This window comes from Miscanthus floridulus, chromosome 4 (assembly GCF_019320115.1).
Source record: "Miscanthus floridulus cultivar M001 chromosome 4, ASM1932011v1, whole genome shotgun sequence".
In the NCBI taxonomy this organism is placed as follows: domain Eukaryota; kingdom Viridiplantae; phylum Streptophyta; class Magnoliopsida; order Poales; family Poaceae; genus Miscanthus; species Miscanthus floridulus.
Genome location: NC_089583.1, coordinates 114,354,647 through 114,378,617, shown reverse-complemented (window position 1 = coordinate 114,378,617; position 23,971 = coordinate 114,354,647). Strand labels below are relative to the sequence as shown.

The following is a 23,971-nucleotide window of genomic DNA, read 5'->3' as shown; positions in this document are numbered from 1 at the left end:
TAGAGGATGATATTACTCAAGTTCCCTCTGACCCTGGTACGACATCTCAGCCTGTACAGTTCATTGGGGAACACAGATTGTCAAGGGAGCTTCAGCGATTGCTCAGATTCAAGTCTGCTGGACTTCGCAACCTTCTACCTTACCGACATGGGAGGAGGTCAATGATCTTCGACGCCGATTTCCATCTAGTCCAGCTTGGGGACAAACTGGCTTTCGAGGAGGCAGCAATGTCAGGTACCGTCGCAAGGGCCATCGCACTGCCACTGTTGGTGGTCCGACAACAGACATGAAGAGTGGCTGAGTTCAGAATATGGGCTGCTATAGTCGAGGATTAGTGCTTAGCTGCTAGGTCCCACTGGACCGGTTAGTAGGGGGTTAGTTGTGAATGCCATATTTGGTTTTGTTTGGCGTTGCGTCGGTGGAATCAGGGCGGTTATATAAGCCCTTGTAACTGAACTCTGAAAGGTTATCGAATAGAACTGAACTCCTGCCCTGAATTCTATTCCGTGTCTCAACTCTATTCTTCTGAACCCGTCCCCATTCATGCTCTTCCCTGTCTAAACTCCAAATCCAATCCAGCTACCCGTTGTGTTCTGATCGGAACACAACAAAACATTTGTTGCTAAAGTAAAGCCATGATCCCAACGGTTCGCGTAATCGCATCTCATGCATGTGATGGTGATCATGTGCAAAGCTGCAAACACCCAACCACATTCACGAAGGACGCAACAGAAGCACAAGATGGTAGCCGGAGCAACAAGCAGGTAACAAGAATTTACATCTAGTCTGGTAAAGAACAGGTCACTGCCTAACTGATCTAGTAAGCTCCATGTCACGAAATAGTCGACATCGGGGCATCGCTGTCATCCCGGCATAGCTCCTCCAATTCAGCCATGAAATCACCCCCATCGGTGCCAGCTGAATCAGCCAGCATCCTGTCCTGCATCGCCTGTACAAATGTCAACAGCATAGACAGAGTAAGATTGATCACTACTCAAGCTTGTTCAAGCGAGGGCTTGAGAAAATCGAGCCACTACTATGTTAGAGAAAAGGGAGGACCTGGGACTCTTGTAGGCTGTTAACACAGGCTTGCAGCCTGCGGTACTGGTCTCTTGCTTCAGGATACTGATTCATTGAACGCACACGAGCCAGTGCTCTTTGCAACCTGCCTTCAGCCTGTTTCCTGCCATCCTTCAAGAAATCATATTCATCCTCAGCCTTTGCAGGTTGGATCTGCCATGATGGACCTTCAAGTTGTTTCTCAGGTTGGAAACCTCGCAGACCCCTTCTCTTTCTCCTCCACCTCAGTATGACTTTCTCCACGATGCCAACAGACCAGACTACCTTCCGATAGTTTTTCCTTACCTGATGTCCACGTACATGGGCCTAACAAACAAGAGAGTATTCTTAGATACTGGGAAGAAACAGGAGATGGGAATTTTACAGCTACAGTTCTTAGATACTGGGAAGAAACAGGGGATGGGAATTTTACAGCTACAGCTGTACTTGACAACCTAATTTAATGTGATGGCTCTAAATCATCATCAAATAAATGTAACATCTGAAACTGAAACATCAAGAACTTCACAGGAGTGTGCCTCAAATAACTACTACTACGACCACAAACTTGACTTTGGGCTGCTGTTTTATCAAATATAAAATTATAATTACCAGTGGCTGAAAAACCTTGCTTCACCATGGAAGTGGAACTTGGAAAGATTTCCATAACGAGAAAAAAAATCCAACAGGAGTAGGCCATCAGTTTGATGTAAATGACTAAAAACAGTGATTTCTCAAATTAACTATGTCAAAAATGGTAAACAGAGTACCAATATAACCTAACTTTCATAAGATTATATGAGATTTCAGACCCAAAAAAGTAGACTAGCAAATAGAAATTACCTGTATCTTCACAATTTTTTGCCGGATAATCATAAACTCTTTTCTTCCTTTCCATCCTCTAAACTTGTTTTGGATACGAACAGCAGCAGAATGCAAATCACCATGTCCAGGTTTCGGATTTCTAAGGGAAACAAGTGAAAGTGTGCGTTCATCAGACAATCCACAATCATCATCTCCATATTCAATAACCTTCTTTCTGTGGAATGATTCCACCCTAAAAGCTTGAAATATTCTGGCTGCGGCTTGAGTTGATTTTCGAACTGCACCAAGTGAATCTTTTAAGGACTCTTCCTGAGAATTAACACAAGCAAGCTGAGAAGAACTTGGTTCTGCAAAATCTTCAGCTTCTGTTGCTGTTAATCCACATATTTCTTCCGCACTGCCACCCTGCGACCCTTTTAGTGCAAGAGCTGAGAGGTGACTTGTCAAAGCAGACTCTGCAAGAAAACCAGCAATGCCTTTGTGACCATTTTCTGATGCTAAATCAGCAGGAGTTCTTCCAGATGGATACTGCTGTGTTGGATCTGTTAAAGGACCAGGTGCAGCTCCGTTTGCTATCAGGGCACCTACTGTCCGCTCCCTAAAATTACAGAAATACCATAAAAAGGGCAGATGCAAAAAAAAAAAAAAAAAAAAAAAAAAGAGGAAAATTATTTTAGAAATACCTTCCACAAGATGCAGCCCAGTGAAGTGCAGTCCATCCACGAATATCCCTGAAGTTTATATTTACTCCTGCAGCAACTATTGGTTTGATAGCCCAATCATAGCCAAGTGCAGCTACTAAATGAATGGCACCTTGTCCTTCCTTGCCTAGGACATTTGGACCTTTTCCATCATCGTGTATCTTATGGATAAGCCAATAATACAGCTTTTCTTTCACCTGTTTCTCAACATTTTGATCCCGTACAGTGGACAATTCCTTCTCATCAGATGGCAATGCCAGATTAGACAAATTATCATCAAGCATCAATGAATTGATAGTGTCAATCAACTCAGACTTATTTCCAATACTCAAGACATAGTTTTCATAGTCTTCTTGTTCCAGGGATAGTAACTTATCAAGGCGGATATGTAAATGCATTTCATTTATGCCGGTAGTATGCTGATCTGAAGTATCCATATAATGGGTCTCAGAATCGCGGAACTCAAATTCTCGCACTTCACTACATGCTACTCTATTTGAACATGTCACATAAAATGGAACTTGTCCAGAACGATGTACTGGTGTATAGCAACGCAAGGAGCCATCCACTAAAACTTCAGCGGAGACTTCAGCATCTCCAAACATACAAGACCACCTGCAATTTTCCACATCTTCTTTTTTTGCCAAAAATGTACCAGTAATTAAGACCTGCATTGCGTAAGGAAAAAAAATCAATGCTAATTAATAGTGCAGTAAGCTTTGGACGCCTCATGCCCTCATATTCATATATATTAGGGCCCACAAACATATAGAAGATGGAACAAACCTTGGTTTTTGTGCCATTGTATGCCCAGCTTGGAGATACATCAATAATACTGAAGAGCTGATCTTGGGAAAGTGAGGGGCTGACTACAAATGCATCCAACTGCTCATTAATAGGTATACTAGATCCATCAGCAACATTCACGGTTTCAGTAGTACTCCAGAAAGCATCAGAACTGGACTTGATATCCAAATCAGCAACCTCTTGAAGCTCATTGTTCATCCACCTTGAAAAGCTGTCGAATTTCTTCAAACCATCTGGCTCCATCTTAAAGAGATCTGATGATGACTGCTTTAAAAGTGGATACCTGACACTTTGATCTGTATAACCATCATTCTCTGCCTGAAAATAGAGTTACATCATACCAGTCAATGGAAATAGGTAAACTTCCCATGCCCTACGGCATCATTCTTAAGATACTACAGTAAATTGCAAAGCACAGATATATTGAACTATTCAAGACAATTTTAGAAAGCTAGGAATCTAGAATATAAGTGCACTGATGAAGTTAGTCCTTTCTACTGAGTAATTTGACATAATAAGCCAACAGTGGTCACTGAACAATGAAAAGTTGAAGCACCTAGTGTTTTTAATGAAAAAAAAGGATGGCAACCCAAGGTACTAGTAAATAGTTCTCCTGGGTCATATTCTATGTGGCATCCAAACTGGAGATGCTTATAGCTTTCAATAGTGAACTGCTATGATATTGCAGAGCTAAGGGACTCACACCTCTGCAGGTGGACTTGACAACTAACTGTCACAGAAACGAATATTTGCAGAGAAGTTACCCACCAGCAGCAGAAACTATAATGCTTTTAGAGACATTGAGGAAGACAGAGAAAATAGCAAATCACCTTTGAGGACGTTATGCCTGCTGCACTAAGTGCATCAACTTCCTTTTGTGTGAGATTGTTGGTGTAGAGCGCCTCAGACATAAATGTCTGCAAACCATCGTCCAGACTGTTACCCAATTTTGCAACAGAAGAATAGAGCGCCGACTCCATGAAGCCGCCTGGATATTCTGGAAATGGTTCACCCAACAGCACTGAATCAATTGAAGTTTTGGGACCACCTCCTAACTCAGAGCTAGTTTCATTGAACACACTAGCTATGTCATTGCGAGTGGCAAAATGATTGGTTATGTTAGCTCCCGTAGGTTGCATTTCACCAAGATAACCTGCAGCTGTAGAAAATCAAACATGAGCTAAAAGCCAACATTTATATATAACATTTGAAGGTGGAGTAAAAAGCTTGCCTAGATTATTTACAGAAACACTTGGAGATGAAGCACCAAATAAGTTACCCATCATGATACCATCCACAGGCTGCTGCATCTCAGTGAAGGGGTGGTATCTGGAGCTTGCTCGAGAATTATCTGTTGCAGCAAATTATGCATTAGAGACACTAAACATTTATTGTTTGTCATGCAGCGTTTAATGTATACTTAGTACAGATGATGCAGAACGAAGATAGAGAAACAGCAAGACCTGTTTCAGCATCTTCATATTCCGAAATCTGTCCACTAATTGGGCTTTCAGCATCCATAGATTGGGAGGCTACCTGGCTCTGACTAGCGAAAGAGTTTGAACATGCAGGACTACCAGCATTAGATAATCCTGCATTCTCTTCACCTTCTTTAGCACGATTGAAACTTTGTTTGACACCCTGCAAAAAAAAGGCAATCAGATATGGAAATAAAATATTCTTAATAAGGCTTGGATCAGAGCAAAAACTGAATTCAGAACATTCTTGCACCCTAACAGAATATCTTTCAATCAACAACAACAACAACAACAAAGCCTTTAAGTCCCAAACAAGTTGGGGTAGGCTAGAGTTGAAACCCAACAGAAGCAATCAAGGTTCAGGCACATGAATAGCTGTCTTCCAAGCACTTCTATCTAAGGCTAAGTCTTTGGGTATATTCCATCCTTTCAAGTCTCCTTTTATTGCCTCTACCCAAGTCAACTTCGGTCTTCCTCTGCCTCTCTTCACGTTACTATCCTGACTTAGGATTCCACTACGCACCGGTGCATCTGGAGGTCTCCGTTGCACATGTCCAAACCATCTCAACCGGTGTTGGACAAGCTTTTCCTCAATTGGCGCTACCCCTAATCTCTCACGTATATCATCGTTCCGAACTCGATCCCTTCTTGTATGACCGCAAATCCAACGCAACATACGCATTTCCGCGACACTTAGCTATTGAATATGTCGTCTTTTCGTAGGCCAACATTCTGCACCATACAACATAGCAGGTCTAATCGCCGTCCTATAAAACTTGCCTTTTAGCTTCTGTGGTACCCTTTTGTCACATAGGACACCAGACGCTTGCCGCCACTTCATCCACCCTGCTTTGATTCTATGGCTAACATCTTCATCAATATCCCCGTCCCTCTGTAGCATTGATCCTAAATATCGAAAGGTATCCTTCCTAGGCACTACTTGACCTTCCAAACTAACATCTTCCTCCTCCCGAGTAGTAGTGCCGAAGTCACATCTCATATACTCAGTTTTAGTTCTACTAAGTCTAAAACCTTTGGACTCCAAAGTCTCCCGCCATAACTCCAGTTTCTGATTCACTCCTGTCCGGCTTTCATCAACTAGCACTACATCGTCCGCGAAAAGCATACACCAAGGGATGTCCCCTTGTATGTCCCTTGTGACCTCATCCATCACTAAAGCAAACAAATAAGGGCTCAAAGCTGACCCTTGATGTAGTCCTATCCTAATCGGGAAGTCATCCGTGTCTCCGTCACTTGTTCGAACTCTAGTCACAACATTGTTGTACATGTCCTTAATGAGCCCGACGTACTTCGTTGGGACTTTATGTTTGTCCAACGCCCACCACATAACATTCCTTGGTATTTTATCATAAGCCTTCTCCAAGTCAATAAAAACCATGTGTAGGTCCTTCTTCTTCTCCCTATACCGCTCCATAACTTGTCTTATTAAGAAAATGGCTTCCATGGTTGACCTTCCGGGCATGAAACCAAATTGGTTCATAGAGACCCGCGTTATTGCTCTCAAGCGATGCTCGATAACTCTCTCCCATAGCTTCATAGTATGGCTCATCAACTTAATTCCTCGGTAATTTGTACAACTTTGAATATCCCCTTTATTCTTGTAGATCGGTACCAATATACTTCTCCTCCACTCATCAGGCATCTTGTTCGATCGAAAAATATGGTTGAACAGCTTGGTTAACCATACTACAGCTATGTCCCCGAGGCATCTCCACACCTCGATTGGGATACCATCCGATCCCATCGCCTTACCTCCTTTCATCCTTTTCAACGCCTCTCTGACCTCAGATTCTTGGATTCTCCGTACAAAGCGCCTATTGGTGTCATCAAAAGAGTCATCCAACTGAAAGGTTGTGTCCATATTCTCACCATTGAACAATTTGTCAAAATACTCTTGCCATCGATGTCGGATCTCATCCTCCTTTACCAAGAGATGCTCCCTTTCATCCTTAATGCACTTAACTTGGTTGAAGTCCCGTGTCTTTCTCTCACGAACCCTAGCCATCCTATAAATGTCCTTCTCTCCTTCCTTCGTACTCAAATGTTGGTAAAGATCCTCGTACGCTCTACCCTTTGCCACACTTACAGCTCGCTTTGCAGTCTTCTTTGCCACCTTATACTTCTCTATGTTATCCACACTCCTGTCATGGTACAAGCGTCTATATCATTCTTTCTTCTCCTTAATAGCCCTTTGGACTTCCTCGTTCCACCACCAAGTATCTTTAGCCTCACGTCCCCTTCCTTTGGTTACTCCACACACCTCTGAGGCTACCTTCCGAATGTTGGTTGCCATCTTGTCCCACATATTGTTTATGTCGTCTTCTTCCTTCCAAGAGCCCCCTTTGATAACCCTTTCCCTAAATACCTCTGACGTCTCCCCTTTCAGTTTCCACCACTTTGTTCTTATCTTTCAATGCTAGAAATAATTTATTTTGTAGTTAGCAAGTGATCTGGAGAACAGGGTATCACAGCAGCGGGCAGTGAGCTTTCAGTGTGCAAATATTCATGCACTGGTCTAGACTATTTGTCACAATTGGAACAGTCACTTTTTATCCCATCAATTGTTATCTCCTTTTTCCATCAGGAGATCATGTGGCTATCATAAATGTACAAGTAGACGTAGATGCCAGAGATGTTGGCATTGATGGTGAATGAATATGAGCTTTTCAACCGGCACTTAACAAAACTTTCAAAGGAAATAGAGAGATAAAAATTCATTGTGTGAAAGCAAACATACCTTGATTTCAAGGTAGTGAACAAGAACAATATTCATGAAACCCCTGAAAAATACGATAATAATCATTATCATTTCAATTTTATTATGGTATCATCTCAGCTATCAGCCTGCTGTATGAAGACTTCAAAAGTTATTTATTTATGTTATATAGTCAGTTAAGCTATAACACTGTATCTAGCACTTACTCTTCAAGAAGCCAATATGTTCTTCTTTGGAAGTTCTCATTCTCCTCACCATGGGCATAATAGCAATGAAGTACATCAACACTGCCAACCTAAAAGGACAAGGTTTCAGCTTGACTAATCGAGTGGCAGAACCACAATCAATAACAATAGATAGCCAGATACAAGAAAAAAATAGCAGTCATTTGGCAGCACCATGCAATTCAAGTCATCCTTTTAATTAGTATTATAACAATAGTTTCATAATGGCTAGGAGCAATGTAAATCTTATATTGCTAATTTATGTAAAATTGTATATTTCCGATCGGAGGAAGTAAACATTTTTTACTGGCATCATAAAAGAAATATCAGTGGCCCCATGAACTGACTCAATGTTCACTAGCTTATAAGTTAATGAAATGAAAATCTCAACCACTTCCTCCACCTCTGGTCACAGAAGAATGTCATCAAGGAAAACAGAACTTAGAACTTCTGAACTTTTTACCACTTGCATCTACATTGGATGTATGAAAAAAAAATTGCCTAGATTTTCATTACTTCTATATAAATAATATCATGCAGTATCTAAAACAATCTATACCCAGAAACTAATGATACTGATTCGGAGCATTTCAAACACCACAGCAGTAGCCACCATGTGTTTAATTTCTTCAAATTTTAATAAGAAAAGGACCTCTGTATGCACTAACTTTAAGCTTCTCATGAGCTTCTTTAACTGTTTTTCCATCCTTTTTCTTTCTCCAGTTGTGTCCATCCTTCCTGAAGTATCTCAATATTTTCCGATCAAACAGAAACAGCGAACCACCTGAGAAATTTTCAAGCAAGGAACAGAAGTATTAGTACATAACACACAAAAAAACTGAAAGGTCATTGCAAAGTGCGATCACATGATAATATAAACAAACTCACAACTACAATCTAGTCCTATTTTTAGGTAATGGTGTCTGATGTCATTAACAAATGATTGGTGACAAAAGAATTAATGGTCCCTAATAATCTAAAAGTTCAATGAGCCATTCAGTTAGCATGGTTGATGAATGAGAAGTTAGAACATTATATGAAATATATGTTTTAATATAGAAGATCCTCAGAATGTATCCATGATGCCATTTGCATGATTAAGTATATGGCACCTGAGCACAAATCCATGGCATCCAACAAAACAAAAAAGGAAAATAGTAAAACTGGAGTCCTGATGTTCCGTAGAAATAAGAAGAATATATCTTCTTACAGCATAAAAAAACTCAGAATGCGTCCACCACACTAGCATCGGGGATAATTCAAGTAAGAAGAAGCATTACTTTGAGGTCTGTTCGGCGGATCAGGCGCAATGGAAAACTTCTTGTAGTTTGACAATATTTGGCAGATTTCGGTGGGCCGCAGCCACCTAGTTTGAGCTTCCAGTAGTATCTGAGGAATATCTGCAGATTAACAGCGACATTAATCAGTCATTAGCCAACAACACCAGCAATCACTTGTGCTATGGTTTCCACACTAGCACGCGCACTAATTTTCCTTCTATGGTCACCCATTTCCCTTTCTTTTCGAGAAATTCAACTCCGTCATACGTCCTAGACAACTGCGAGCCTCCCGAAAGTGCAAAACAAGCTCTCAAGCCAAAAACAAAATTATCCACAATAGTTCTAACCCTGAGGAGTTGCTCTAAGCAAAACACGAAGCCCTAAAATCACCCGAACACGCAGCCCACAAAACCCTAAACGGGTATAAACACGACAAGGCAGATCAGCCCTAGACAACCGGTAAACATCCCTAAATTCCGAGGAGAAAACCTCGACGGAGACATAGAGATCAACTCAGCGTTGGCGGCAACCGAGAGGTGGAGCCGCACGTACCTGGGGGCTGGTTGGACATGGCGTACTTGCGAATCTCCGCCATGCGACGATCCGAATGCGGCCGCTGGCGCCGCCACCGCCGGCTCCAATCGCAGGGCTCGGGAGGCTAAAAATTGCAGGGCTCTCGAGGGGATTTGGGGATTTTTGTCTGCGCGGCGAGGCCCTTCACGGGATTTAAGAGCACGCCGCCGTCGGATTGGAATATTTGCTGCGACGGCGGTGACTGTGACGAGTGGGAAAAGGGAGCAGTAGAAGGAAAGGGACTAGTGGAAATGACCGTATCGCCCCTGGTTACTGGTGGGATACCAGGGCCACCCGTACGAAAACCGGAATCCGCGGTGGATTCTCGCTTGGGATGGATATTATTATTATATATTATTATTATTATTATCATATAATACTGTAGATATAATAAAGGATTTAGATATATATCAATCGGAATAGCAAAATAGATATCCGATCAATCCTTTTTTTAGTACGGACAGGGATTCAGATTGGGTGGAGTTTTTTTTTTTTTTCACCCGAACCTGAAACCGAAATCGAAACCCGTGGGTGAGAAATTATCCCCGAGCCCAAAAGGCCATGTTCGTTTGAGATTATCGGTCAGAATCAGCCCTATTTTTAGTTATGAAAACAGTGTTTTTCTCTCGCAACGAATTAGCCCTACAAATTAACCGCAGCAACAATAAGTCCTGCCGAATAGGGCCCAAACCCGCGAGACCCGAAACCCGCGGATATTCGATCGGAAACCACCCCGTTGCCATCCTATGAAAGGATTAGATCAAATTCATTTATACTCCCATGTATATAGTGATTTGTTTTGCATCTAAGAGCATTTCCAAGAGTTTTTAAAACACTCTTTCTAGTTTTTTTATTTTTGGCAAGATTAAAAAAACTCATCTCGAACAACTTCCAATTGCACCTCCCAATCTTTAAAAACTCACCTAAATGCGTGTAAAGATGCGCGTAGTCGCGCCTAGCCTTTGTCAACGCATCCACCGCCGCAGCGCTCTCGTTCCCAACGCTCCTTGCCCGTGTCCATTCCCTTGCTGCCGCCTTGCACGGGGCGCTCGGTGTCACCAATGGCAACTTCGCTCTCGGCCGGCTAACCGGCTGGGGTGGCCTGGTGGCAGGCCAGGGTCGGTAGAATTGTGCAGGTCGGCAGTGGCAACGTGATGCGAACGTGGAAGGGCCTAGGAAAAAAATAAAGAATTAGATAGGATTCGTGTAAATATACAAGAGACAAAAGAAGATACAAAAAGTGGTTAGGATAATTTAAAAATAGTACATATAGTATTTCTGATGTAAAATTGTCTTCTACTCTAGGAGTGAATTAGATAGGATTCCTGATGTAAATGTACGAGAGACGAAAAAAAATACTTTAAGAGTGAATTATTTGAAACAGTTGGAAATTGTTTTATTTTTTTTAATATTTTTTTGAGTTGAAAAACACTACGCTTTTTGGAAGAAATTATTGGGTACACTCAAAGATACTCTGCTTTTGGTTCAACTAGGGATAATAATAGCAATGTAATCAGTTGAACATGATTATCCGTCACAGTGCAATAGTTTGATTTAGGCGCCCGTGACTTCAAAAAAAAAAAAAGGCACGCCAGTGGAGACCGAGAAAGGGAAATGAGACGTGCCAGGCAATTTCTTTACAACTAAAAAACGTCAAATTTAGCAGTTTTATCTCAGCTACTTCCACTTGTACTAGTACAGTGCCCGTGCTAACGCCACGGCTTCATTTCAGGAATGCACATGAAAATATTAAAACAAATCAAACAACCATATTTTTCTTGCAAAGGGGGGGGGGGGGGGGGGGGGGGGGAATGATGTTTGATCATGCTAAACCAGTCAACATTGTTATTCAAACATTAAGATTCTTAGAAAAAGTGAGAAACCATATCTACTAAGATTATTAGTAGATGGGAAATGCATACAAATCGTAATCCTATACTACCTAGCTTCTTATATTCATCGGACACATGAAGATATCGATGGATAGGCAACCGTCCTTTGCACGCTTTATTTGAGCTGTCAGCATGCACATGGCTGTTCTTCATATTAGTTTTGAATTCATATGCTTTCTTCATAGAAACGTAAGCCAATTACCTGAAATATGTTAAATAATATAAGCACTTATGAGTGCCATATACATCTTTCCATCTTGTCCAGTTAAAGTTTTCAAAGGCGCAAGGTACAGTTAATTTTTTTTTACGAATATGTACTCGATAATCACCAACAGTTGAACTCAAACAAATAATTCATTTGATCTTGAAGAGTGGCAATAAAAGCAGACTGGTGGTACATAAAAGGGCATGATCTCAGGTTTGGAGCTTAGAAAATTAGATTTTGTATTCATGAAAATGAAAAAAAGAAACAGTCTTTGCAGCTAGTAAAAAAACACTGCTACAACCTAAATACACTGTACACAGTACCGAAAACATTACCAGAACATGACTTACCACCTTCACACCATTGCTTACTATCAAGGTAGGCGTTAGGGTATCCAAACCCTGAAAAACATGATTCTCACAACTTAATAACCTAACATAAAGGCGATGGACAAAAAATCCAGAGATTGCTGTAAGTCATGATATTCAATGATTGAATGACATAAGACATAACAAGTTAATCGTAGAGATGTAGATCCGGAGAAGAACCAAAAACAGGTAGATCATACATTGGCTTTGGTTTCTATGTGTGCACCATGTTCATGGAGTAGATTTGTTGATCCGCAAGAACTGTTCTTCACTGCCATATGCAGTGGAGTCTCTCCATACTGTCAAAAAATAAGATAATTGGTATATGTATTAAGCCCGATGCATAAATGAAGTGTGGCAGAGTTCCCAATCAGATGCAAAAGAAATGTGGCAACTTAAGTACCATGTTCTTTGCCTCCAGATCAACTGTTTCCCCACCTTGCTGGTTAAGTAAGAACTTGACTAATTCTGTATTATTGTAGCCAGCAGCAACATGAAGTGGTGTTTGACACATCTGCAAATTATTATATTTTCAGAGAGGCTAGATTGCACAATGTTTCATATATACATATCTACCCTACCCTATAATACACCAGTTAGAATAAATCTACAGCCACACAACAAATGTCTGCTCCACAGTCATGACCTATGCTACATCCACATCCATGAATGCACCTAGAAAATATAACATCATCAAAACGGATGCACCAGATTATCTCTTAGCTATTCTCTCTCATTACTCATCTAAATCCGACGACTCATGTTTAGTGTGTCTGCCCTCCGTCGCCCTTCCACGAGCGACCTCTCTCCGCCCCCATGCCCGAGCCTTCCCTCCACAGTTCGATCCCTCGTACTGGCGTCTTTCTTTTCCCGAGAAAAAAAGAAGTGTCGTCCTTCTCTCTGCTCGAGCCATAGAAGCCGCGCGCCTCTCCTCCACTTCCGCCGCCGCCTCCTTGGTCGCTTCACCTTCATCTCCCCAGCTCCGGCGGCCACCTCCGTCCCCATCGCGATCACAATCGCGGAGTGGCTGTCCCACCCCAGATCGCGCTCGCGGTCGCCGAGCGGCCGGGCCACCATCGCGCGACGACGAACCACGTGACCGTCTCCTCAGGCACAGATCCGGCCCTTTGCCACCGCCATGGCCACTCGCCGCCTACTGCTGCTGCTCGCTGTTGTCGCCTCAGCCCGCCTAGCCGCGGTTCTCCACGCGCGCGCCCGGCCACGGGGCTAGGGTTGCGCGAGGTGGCGGTGGCGGCGCCACAGTTGCGCGGAAGGGAGGAGTGGGCGTGAACGGCCGCTCGGCTCCGGTCACCTGTCGATCCACGCAACCATGGTAAGCGAGCCTCTTCTCGTCTGGTTAGTTGACTGTAACTCGTACCCCTGAGTTGAAGACTGTAGTGATGTGCTGGGGTAATTTTGTTGCGAATCTAATCACGATGTGTCTGTTCTATGTAAAGTTGTTTAGCTCTCAAATGCAATATTTGAGGTGTGCTGTTAAAACTGTAGAGGTATTGATATGACCAAAAACTACTACTTACGAACTTAGAGTTACAGAAGAGATGCTGATTACCTACTTCTACGAACTGAAGAGTCTGATTCACATAGAACTATGGTGCTTGTCACAGATTCGTATCAGCTAATTTATTCTTTAGCTACTGGTTTATAGAACTTGCATTTGCTGATCTAGAGTTTATTCATTTGTGTTTTGTGACCTGATTATCCTATGCTGCTCTAATGCACTAACCTGACTTTATTTGCTGCCAATTATGGCTTTAATTGCCTTAGTCATTTACGGGCGGAAACTAATTAGATTTAAAGTATAGTGCCCGTGCTAACGCCACGGCTTCATTTCAGGAATGCACATGAAAATATTAAAACAAATCAAACGACCATATTTTTCTTGCAAAGGGGGGGGGGCATGATGTTTGATCATGCTAAACCAGTCAACATTGTTATTCAAACATTAAGATTCTTAGAAAAAGTGAGAAACCATATCTACTAAGATTATTAGTAGATGGGAAATGCATACAAATCGTAATCCTATACTACCTAGCTTCTTATATTCATCGGACACATGAAGATATCGATGGATAGGCAACCGTCCTTTGCACGCTTTATTTGAGCTGTCAGCATGCACATGGCTGTTCTTCATATCAGTTTTGAATTCATATGCTTTCTTCATGGAAACGTAAGCCAATTACCTGAAATATGTTAAATAATATAAGCACTTATGGGTGCCATATACATCTTTCCATCTTGTCCAGTTAAAGTTTTCAAAGGCGCAAGGTACAGTTAATTTTTTTTTACGAATATGTACTCGATAATCACCAACAGTTGAACTCAAACAAATAATTCATTTGATCTTGAAGAGTGGCAATAAAAGCAGACTGGTGGTACATAAAAGGGCATGATCTCAGGTTTGGAGCTTAGAAAATTAGATTTTGTATTCATGAAAATGAAAAAAAGAAACAGTCTTCGCAGCTAGTAAAAAAACACTGCTACAACCCAAATACACTGTACACAGTACCGAAAACATTACCAGAACATGACTTACCACCTTCACACCATTGCTTACTATCAAGGTAGGCGTTAGGGTATCCAAACCCTGAAAAACATGATTCTCACAACTTAATAATCTAACATAAAGGCGATGGACAAAAAATCCAGAGATTGCTGTAAGTCATGATATTCAATGATTGAATGACATAAGACAACAAGTTAATCGCAGAGATGTAGATCCGGAGAAGAACCAAAAACAGGTAGATCATACATTGGCTTTGGTTTCTATGTGTGCACCATGTTCATGGAGTAGATTTGTTGATCCGCAAGAACTGTTCTTCACTGCCATATGCAGTGGAGTCTCTCCATACTGTCAAAAAATAAGATAATTGGTATATGTATTAAGCCCGATGCATGAATGAAGTGTGGCAGAGTTCCCAATCAGATGCAAAAGAAATGTGGCAACTTAAGTACCATGTTCTTTGCCTCCAGATCAACTGTTTCCCCACCTTGCTGGTTAAGTAAGAACTTGACTAATTCTGTATTATTGTAGCCAGCAGCAACATGAAGTGGTGTTTGACACATCTGCAAATTATTATATTTTCAGAGAGGCTAGATTGCACAATGTTTCATATATACATATCTACCCTACCCTATAATACACCAGTTAGAATAAATCTACAGCCACACAACAAATGTCTGCTCCACAGTCATGACCTATGCTACATCCACATCCATGAATGCACCTAGAAAATATAATATCATCAAAACGGATGCACCAGATTATCTCTTAGCTATTCTCTCTCATTACTCATCTAAATCCGACGACTCATGTTTAGTGTGTCTGCCCTCCGTCGCCCTTCCACGAGCGACCTCTCTCCGCCCCCATGCCCGAGCCTTCCCTCCACAGTTCGATCCCTCGTACTGGCGTCTTTCTTTTCCCGAGAAAAAAGAAGTGTCGTCCTCCTCTCTGCTCGAGCCATAGAAGCCGCACGCCTCTCCTCCACTTCCGCCGCCGCCTCCTTGGTCGCTTCACCTTCATCTCCCCAGCTCCGGCGGCCACCTCCGTCCCCATCGCGATCACAATCGCGGAGTGGCTGTCCCACCCTAGATCGCGCTCGCGGTCGCCGAGCGGCCGGGCCACCATCGCGCGACGACGAACCACGTGACCGTCTCCTCAGGCACAGATCTGGCCCTTCGCCACCGCCATGGCCACCCGCCGCCTCCTCCTGCTGCTCGTTGTTGTCGCCTCAGCCCGCCCAGCCGCGGTTCTCCACGCGCGCGCCCGGCCACGGGGCTAGGGTTGCGCGAGGTGGCGGTGGCGGCGCCAGAGTTGCGCGGAAGGGAGGAGTGGGCGTGAACGGCCGCTCGGCTCCGGTCACCCGTCGATCCACGCAACCATGGTAAGCGAGCCTCTTCTCGTATGGTTAGTTGACTGTAACTCGTACCCCTGAGTTGAAGACTGTAGTGATGTGCTGGGGTAATTTTGTTGCGAATCTAATCACGATGTGTCTGTTCTATGTAAAGTTGTTTAGCTCTCAAATGCAATATTTGAGGTGTGTTGTTAAAACTGTAGAGGTATTGATATGACCAAAAACTACTACTTACGAACTTAGAGTTACAGAAGAGATGCTGATTACCTACTTCTACGAACTGAAGAGTCTGATTCACATAGAACTATGGTGCTTGTCACAGATTCGTATCAGCTAATTTATTCTTTAGCTACTGATTTATAGAACTTGCATTTGCTGATCTAGAGTTTATTCATTTGTGTTTTGTGACCTGATTATCCTATGCTGCTCTAATGCACTAACCTGACTTTATTTGCTGCCAATTATGGCTTTAATTGCCTTAGTCATTTACGGGCGGAAACTAATTAGATTTAAAGTATAGTGCCCGTGCTAACGCCACGGCTTCATTTCAGGAATGCACATGAAAATATTAAAATAAATCAAACGACCATATTTTTCTTGCAAAGGGGGGGGGGATGATGTTTGATCATGCTAAACCAGTCAACATTGTTATTCAAACATTAAGATTCTTAGAAAAAGTGAGAAACCATATCTACTAAGATTATTAGTAGATGGGAAATGCATACAAATCGTAATCCTATACTACCTAGCTTCTTATATTCATCGGACACATGAAGATATCGATGGATAGGCAACCGTCCTTTGCACGCTTTATTTGAGCTGTCAGCATGCACATGGCTGTTCTTCATATCAGTTTTGAATTCATATGCTTTCTTCATGGAAACGTAAGCCAATTACCTGAAATATGTTAAATAATATAAGCACTTATGGGTGCCATATACATCTTTCCATCTTGTCCAGTTAAAGTTTTCAAAGGCGCAAGGTACAGTTAATTTTTTTTTACGAATATGTACTCGATAATCACCAACAGTTGAACTCAAACAAATAATTCATTTGATCTTGAAGAGTGGCAATAAAAGCAGACTGGTGGTACATAAAAGGGCATGATCTCAGGTTTGGAGCTTAGAAAATTAGATTTTGTATTCATGAAAATGAAAAAAAGAAACAGTCTTCGCAGCTAGTAAAAAAACACTGCTACAACCCAAATACACTGTACACAGTACCGAAAACATTACCAGAACATGACTTACCACCTTCACACCATTGCTTACTATCAAGGTAGGCGTTAGGGTATCCAAACCCTGAAAAACATGATTCTCACAACTTAATAATCTAACATAAAGGCGATGGACAAAAAATCCAGAGATTGCTGTAAGTCATGATATTCAATGATTGAATGACATAAGACAACAAGTTAATCGCAGAGATGTAGATCCGGAGAAGAACCAAAAACAGGTAGATCATACATTGGCTTTGGTTTCTATGTGTGCACCATGTTCATGGAGTAGATTTGTTGATCCGCAAGAACTGTTCTTCACTGCCATATGCAGTGGAGTCTCTCCATACTGTCAAAAAAATAAGATAATTGGTATATGTATTAAGCCCGATGCATGAATGAAGTGTGGCAGAGTTCCCAATCAGATGCAAAAGAAATGTGGCAACTTAAGTACCATGTTCTTTGCTTCCAGATCAACTGTTTCCCCACCTTGCTGGTTAAGTAAGAACTTGACTAATTCTGTATTATTGTAGCCAGCAGCAACATGAAGTGGTGTTTGACACATCTGCAAATTATTATATTTTCAGAGAGGCTAGATTGCACAATGTTTCATATATACTTATTAAATCTAATTAGTTTCCGCCCGTAAATGACTAAGGCAATTAAAGACATAATTGGCAGCAAATAAAGTCAGGTTAGTGCATTAGAGCAGCATAGGATAATCAGGTCACAAAACACAAATGAATAAACTCTAGATCAGCAAATGCAAGTTCTATAAATCAGTAGCTAAAGAATAAATTAGCTGATACGAATCTGTGACAAGCACCATAGTTCTATGTGAATCAGACTCTTCAGTTCGTAGAAGTAGGTAATCAGCATCTCTTCTGTAACTCTAAGTTCATAAGTAGTAGTTTTTGGTCATATCAATACCTCTACAGTTTTAACAGCACACCTCAAATATTGCATTTGAGAGCTAAACAACTTTACATAGAACAGACACATCGTGATTAGATTCGCAACAAAATTACCCCAGCACATCACTACAGTCTTCAACTCAGGGGTACGAGTTACAGTCAACTAACCAGACGAGAAGAGGCTCGCTTACCATGGTTGCGTGGATCGACGGGTGACCGGAGCCGAGCGGCCGTTCACGCCCACTCCTCCCTTCCGCGCAACTGTGGCGCCGCCACCGCCACCTCGCGCAACCCTAGCCCCGTGGCCGGGCGCGCGCGTGGAGAACCGCGGCTGGGCGGGCTGAGGCGACAACAGCGAGCAGCAGCAGGAGGCGGCGGGTGGCCATGGCGGTGGCGAAGGGCCGGATCTGTGCCTGAGGAGACGGTCACGTGGTTCGTCGTCGCGCGATGGTGACCCGGCCGCTCGGCGACCGCGAGCGCGATCTGGGGTGGGACAGCCACTCCGCGATTGTGATCGCGATGGGGACGGAGGTGGCCGCCGGAGCTGGGGAGATGAAGGTGAAGCGACCAAGGAGGTGGCGGCGGAAGTGGAGGAGAGGCGCGCGGCTTCTATGGCTCGAGCAGAGAGGAGGACGACACTTCTTTTTTTCTCGGGAAAAGAAAGACGCCAGTACGAGGGATCGAACTGTGGAGGGAAGGCTCGGGCGTGGGGGCGGAGAGAGGTCGCTCGTGGAAGGGCGACGGAGGGCAGACACACTAAACATGAGTCGTCGGATTTAGATGAGTAATGAGAGAGAATAGCTAAGAGATAATCTGGTGCATCCGTTTTGATGATGTTATATTTTCTAGGTGCATTCATGGATGTGGATGTAGCATAGGTCATGACTGTGGAGCAGACATTTGTTGTGTGGCAGTAGATTTATTCTAACTGGTGTATTATAGGGTAGGGTAGATGATATTTTAATTTTCTCTCCTTTTTTTTATTTCTTCCCTTTCTTAATCCCGTCAATCCTTTCTATGTACGGCGCTTAGCTGACGTTGGGCAATAGGTGATCACAGACGGGATTGCGGAAATCAAGCGTGCAAATAACTATCACGCTAGCGCCACGCTTGCTTGCATATGATACTGGGAATAAAATATATTGGGCGACTGGGCGTATACACAGGTGTGATCATAGGACATGAGAATGCCATGGAGCAGATAAGAAATACAACACTTGATGCATGGACATCCATAGTGAGTTGGCTAATTGCAATAGCCTATCGTCATGCACCGAATTGTAACCATTGTCCAATCCAGGACAAAGCACAAAGACCACAGACGTTGGCAAAATTGAATTATCATGGTCTTGATTTTGACTTGGCTGCATGCAAAATATCTCGTGCAATTTTTGTTATTCTCATTGTAACGTACGGACAATTATCTTCCTTCGTCCATATAAAAATAATATATAATTCTTGCTTTTTAGGAGTCCAACAATTTAAAATTTGACCAAATTTTTTTATAGCATTCATGATACAGAATAAGAATATTGGATTATGAAATATATTTTTACCATAAACTTTGTTAAAAATAAAAATATTAATACTATTTGTTATAAACTTAGTTTGATTGGTACAAACCCTTTAGTTACATTATTTTGTAGACGAAGAGAGTACTACAGAGTAGTTAGCATCGTTATTCTGAAAACCAATATCAAATACCGTGTCAATCGGTTACGCACGAGACAGGTTAAAATCAGGTGTCCGATCCAAACATACTCTACGTAGAGTTGGCTCTACCTTCGTCACATATAAAAAACAACTTGAAAAAGAATAGCTTAGTTTGACATCATTACTTGTATAGTATCCAAGTGTTAGCAGCCGGACTGGTCAAACTGACCAAATTATAGAAAAAAAATACTTGTATATATATAATATCCAGAGATGCCTTATGAGGTATCACAAAGACGACACGTTTCATATTCTTTTGCTTAATGACTCTTGCCAAGCGTGCCTAGTGTATACTAGAACATCTTGTGTTTGAAAAAAAAAATGTAAAAACTCACCACAAATAAACTATTAAATCGTGTATGTATAACAATTTCGTTGCAAAGGAAAAAATAGACAGTACGTATAGACTTAAAGAGAAACGTTTCATAAGAAATCATGTTCGTGCACTCGTGCTTTGATTTTCCGCAATTGGAGGCTGGTGGGTAAGGTCGTAAATTGTCATGAGGAATGATGCCGCTCGAGAACGCAGTTGAGGACCGTAGATAGCGACGTAACTCCCGCTGCTAATTGACTATTTTGCCCTCCGAAATTAAGGACCAGTAGTCGCTAATCGCTACCATTAGCAGAATTTTGTACCTTTGTGTGATGTGGTTGCTGGGTGGGGGTCACATAAATTGCACGTGCATCCATACTGGATAGGATTTTTTTATAAGAAAAAATAGGATGTTAGGAGGACCAATTAGTTAGTACTACAATTGAGTTGTTTAATGGGGGCTTGGGGCTCGGCCATCTATGGACTTGTACGTGTGAAAATGTGCTATCTGCATGGGCTATGTGTGTATGTCATATGTGCTACAATAATGGGTTGAAAATTGATGATTGGGTTGGGATGATGATGCAAGCATCACGTTGGCATCCATGATGATATGGTAACTCATTCATGATGGTTATTTTTCGTCATAGACAATGGGCTTCGGTTGGGCTATAAGGGTCTTGGGCTCTTCTATGACGGTAGGACCCTCATGGATTCTGATAATCTGTGATGGTTTTCAAAAAACCGTCACGTAGGTTAATCCGTGACGCTCAATCCATGATGATGTCTAAAACTGTTAGAGACATTGCTTTGTGTTTTTTGGTGATCCGTGAAAGAAATTTTACATCATAGATTAAGAGGATTTTTGTAGTGAGAAAGCTCTCCACATACACCTTCCCATTATAGTCAAGATGGTGCACGAGAGGTACCAGAAGAAGGTTCATGAAGACAAAGCCACGCCATATATAAGACATGCTAAAGCAATCCCTAGCATGATCCAGTTGGTTCTTGGGCATCATATATAGAGTTTTGGGTGGCTTTGGCCCACTCCCTTTGCTTAGACCTAGTGACCCCTCGATTGGGCTTAGCATGTTTTGAGTTCCACTTCAACCGCCAGGAACCCCGTGAGAGTTACCAAAAGATGGTTTGTGAGGTGACCACTCGAAGGCTGCTTCAATCATACGCAACTCATACTCAATTATTGCTACAGAGATATGTGGAGTACACATGAACCTTTCCACTACGGTGAGGTTATAACGTGTTTTTAGGCTTCAACGCTGACATTGTCCTAATCAGGAAAATGCTTTACCTCCTTCCCAAAAAGATCTTTGTTATCATTTATGTAATTTTCTTTGAAGGTCTTTTGAAAGTCCTGGTTTGGTTTTGGTAATTGAGTGTCAACCTTCGATGGACTAATGTGTTTTCATGTGACATTAACAGGTACTTAGTCCACACACCCACTAGGTTGAGCAAGCGATGAAAGCCACGGAGGCGAGATGATTTATGCTTGAGATGCAAGTGCTCAACTAGTGGTGTTAAAGGATCTTAAGGAATATGAGACTTGACATAGTCTCATTTGGTTGGTGGAGAAGATCAAGGCAAGGCATGGTTGCGAAGGACCAAGTTGTAGGAATGAAGGGCAAGTTAGATGCTCGGTGCGATGGACCGTTGAGGCGGTGAAGCATGCGTAGAAGGCTGGGTGCCGAGGGGCTAAGGCAATGGTGAAGAGCAAGCAACACTGCGATCGATGGACCAATAAGTCCATGTGAAGTTATAAAGTGGATATTATCATTCATGGTATCAAGCCAAGTGTTAATTTGCGTTGATGATCAAGTGGCTTGATGGAAGGCTGATGTGGGAGCTTAATGCTATGGGAATGGTCAAGGTAGCATGGTTTGCTACACATATGGACGACCATTATTGTTCATCGGTGATGAGAAGATGGAATGGAATGTGAAAGGCAAATGTATAATTGTAAGGTATTTTATTTCAAAGATCTAAGGTTGAGTATAGAAATGCTCGACCGGATTTAGGATATATAGTCATACTATCAAGAGGGCATTCTTGTTTGCTAATCGGTTATCTAGTGCACTAGATGGGATCTAACTCTCATGATGCATTTAGATTGAGTGGCTGTTGGCATTTCTTAGCATCACTTGTTACTAAGTTGTCATCCCTAGCATAATGCCAGAAATGCATGGTTGGTAATTATTAATGACACTTGTAAACTTTAGAGAAGAATATATATACTAAAGTATCCGCAAGCGCACAGATAATATACCATTGTAGCATTTCACCCGAGAGTATACCATGTATCGTTATTTATATTTTTACCACATGGAGGAGCTTATGGAGTGGTGTTGGCATAGAGATATTGATAAATGTGTATACTTATGATAATAATCACTCTCATGCTATTGCAAGGGTAAGTCAAAGGGTAAATAAATAATAAGTGTAAGGTAATAGTGGTATTCCAGAGATAGAATTAGAGACTCATAAAATATAGTATAGCTAAGAAGGAGATCCGTTAAGAGCAAAAGATTCATAAGTCATTACTTATCTATTAAGTCTTTTGTATACCCTAATATATACACTCTTCATCTACAGTATACTAACTCTGGATCTATGCATAAGGTACATTACTAAGGAAGATAAAAAATAGAGCTTGTCTACCTTCGCAATCATGTTCTACGTGCTCTACAAACGGGGAGTGGACTACAAAGGACTCAACGAGAGTGTCACATCCGCGATCTACCACATGACTCAGAGTGCAGAGGGCATCCGTAGGCAAACAATTTCTAAGCACCATGCTTACATAGTGTCGACCACTTAACTCACGCGCATAATGAGCTAAGCGATTTGCAAACATGTGCATAAACTCATCATTAATCATAACTATATCAAGCATACAACTAGAGCAACTAAGAACATAATGAATAGAAACATAATAATATTAAAGTAGCATAAAGAAAGTCATAAATATAGAGAATAACAATGGCTATACGAGTCTCCAGACTGGAGATCCAAAAATCCTGAGCAAATAGCCCACACTCTTCTTGAACCTTACTAATCTAATCTTATAACTAGAAACTTGAAGAACTAGAGCTGCTAAATCTCTAATATCTGGAAACCCTAGTTTTCTATTATCTAGCCCTAACTATGATCTGATGACTTGATTCTTCCTAGAGGGAGAAGGCTGGATTATATAGCCCTGAGGATACAGCCGTGAGCCCTTTGATCAAACCGACTTAAGCAACGACTTAGATACATCTAGGAGGCAGTGTGGAAAACCGACATTAGTAAGACGATGCTGATAGGTGGGGGCCCCTGATGGGCCATGCTGCCTATAGGTGGGGGTAGGGTGGACCCACGTGGCAGCCTCTCGACTCGCGCCTTCGGTGATGTGGCTTCTAGGAGTCCCCTGGAACTTTCTAGAGTTGGTTTCACGGTGGAATTCCGATTTTTCCTTTGACGTTTAAGTCCCCCTTGTCGGTTTTCTGATTAAACCCTGTTGAAAACATGATTCACCAAAACTCGTGGAATTTATTAGTTTAAACCCTTAAACCTTCATTGGTGATTATATTTATGCCCTTATACATGTTTAATTGATGGTTTAAATTGGTTGTTAACTAACGTCGACAACTCCCCAAGCTTACCTTTTGCTAGTCCCTTAGCAAAACTAAATTTAGTAACTAAATCTAGAGTTTAAGGATTTTGAAAACTTGAAGCAACTCCTCAAAGTACAATGCATTCAATTAAGAATTCTCCTCCGGCATAGAATAACGATCTGACTT

The 23,971-nt window shown here is 41.9% G+C and overlaps 1 protein-coding gene across 6 annotated transcripts; it reads right to left on the bottom strand.

Moving 5' to 3' along the window:
* Positions 1-641: 641 nt before the first annotated feature.
* LOC136550398 (calmodulin-binding transcription activator 2-like) lies at positions 642-9,885 on the bottom strand. Of its 6 annotated transcripts, none has more exons than XM_066541954.1 (13): positions 9,664-9,885; positions 9,112-9,231; positions 8,500-8,615; positions 7,814-7,902; positions 7,629-7,671; positions 4,856-5,033; positions 4,624-4,743; positions 4,223-4,551; positions 3,372-3,710; positions 2,568-3,253; positions 1,903-2,482; positions 1,060-1,386; positions 642-949 (listed from the first exon to the last, which is right to left on the bottom strand). In XM_066541954.1, the coding sequence occupies exons 1-13, from the start codon at positions 9,704-9,706 to the stop codon at positions 833-835; spliced, it is 3,087 nt and encodes a 1,028-aa protein (XP_066398051.1). In that variant the 5' UTR covers positions 9,707-9,885; the 3' UTR covers positions 642-832. The 6 variants fall into 6 exon arrangements, with proteins under 6 accessions (XP_066398051.1, XP_066398052.1, XP_066398053.1 ...); XM_066541955.1 differs by having other exon boundaries at positions 4,223-4,545; XM_066541956.1 differs by having other exon boundaries at positions 4,672-4,743.
* Positions 9,886-23,971: the final 14,086 nt, after the last annotated feature.

Coding starts and splice junctions, on each gene's coding strand:
- LOC136550398 (XM_066541954.1), bottom strand. CDS start 9,706: ATGGCGGAGATTCGCAAGTACGCCATGTCCAACCAGCCCCCAG. Junction 7,672..7,813: donor ACATATTGGCTTCTTGAAGA/GTAAGTGCTAGA, acceptor CGTATTTTTCAG/GGGTTTCATGAATATTGTTC. Junction 4,744..4,855: donor ATATGAAGATGCTGAAACAG/GTCTTGCTGTTT, acceptor TTGCTGCAACAG/ATAATTCTCGAGCAAGCTCC.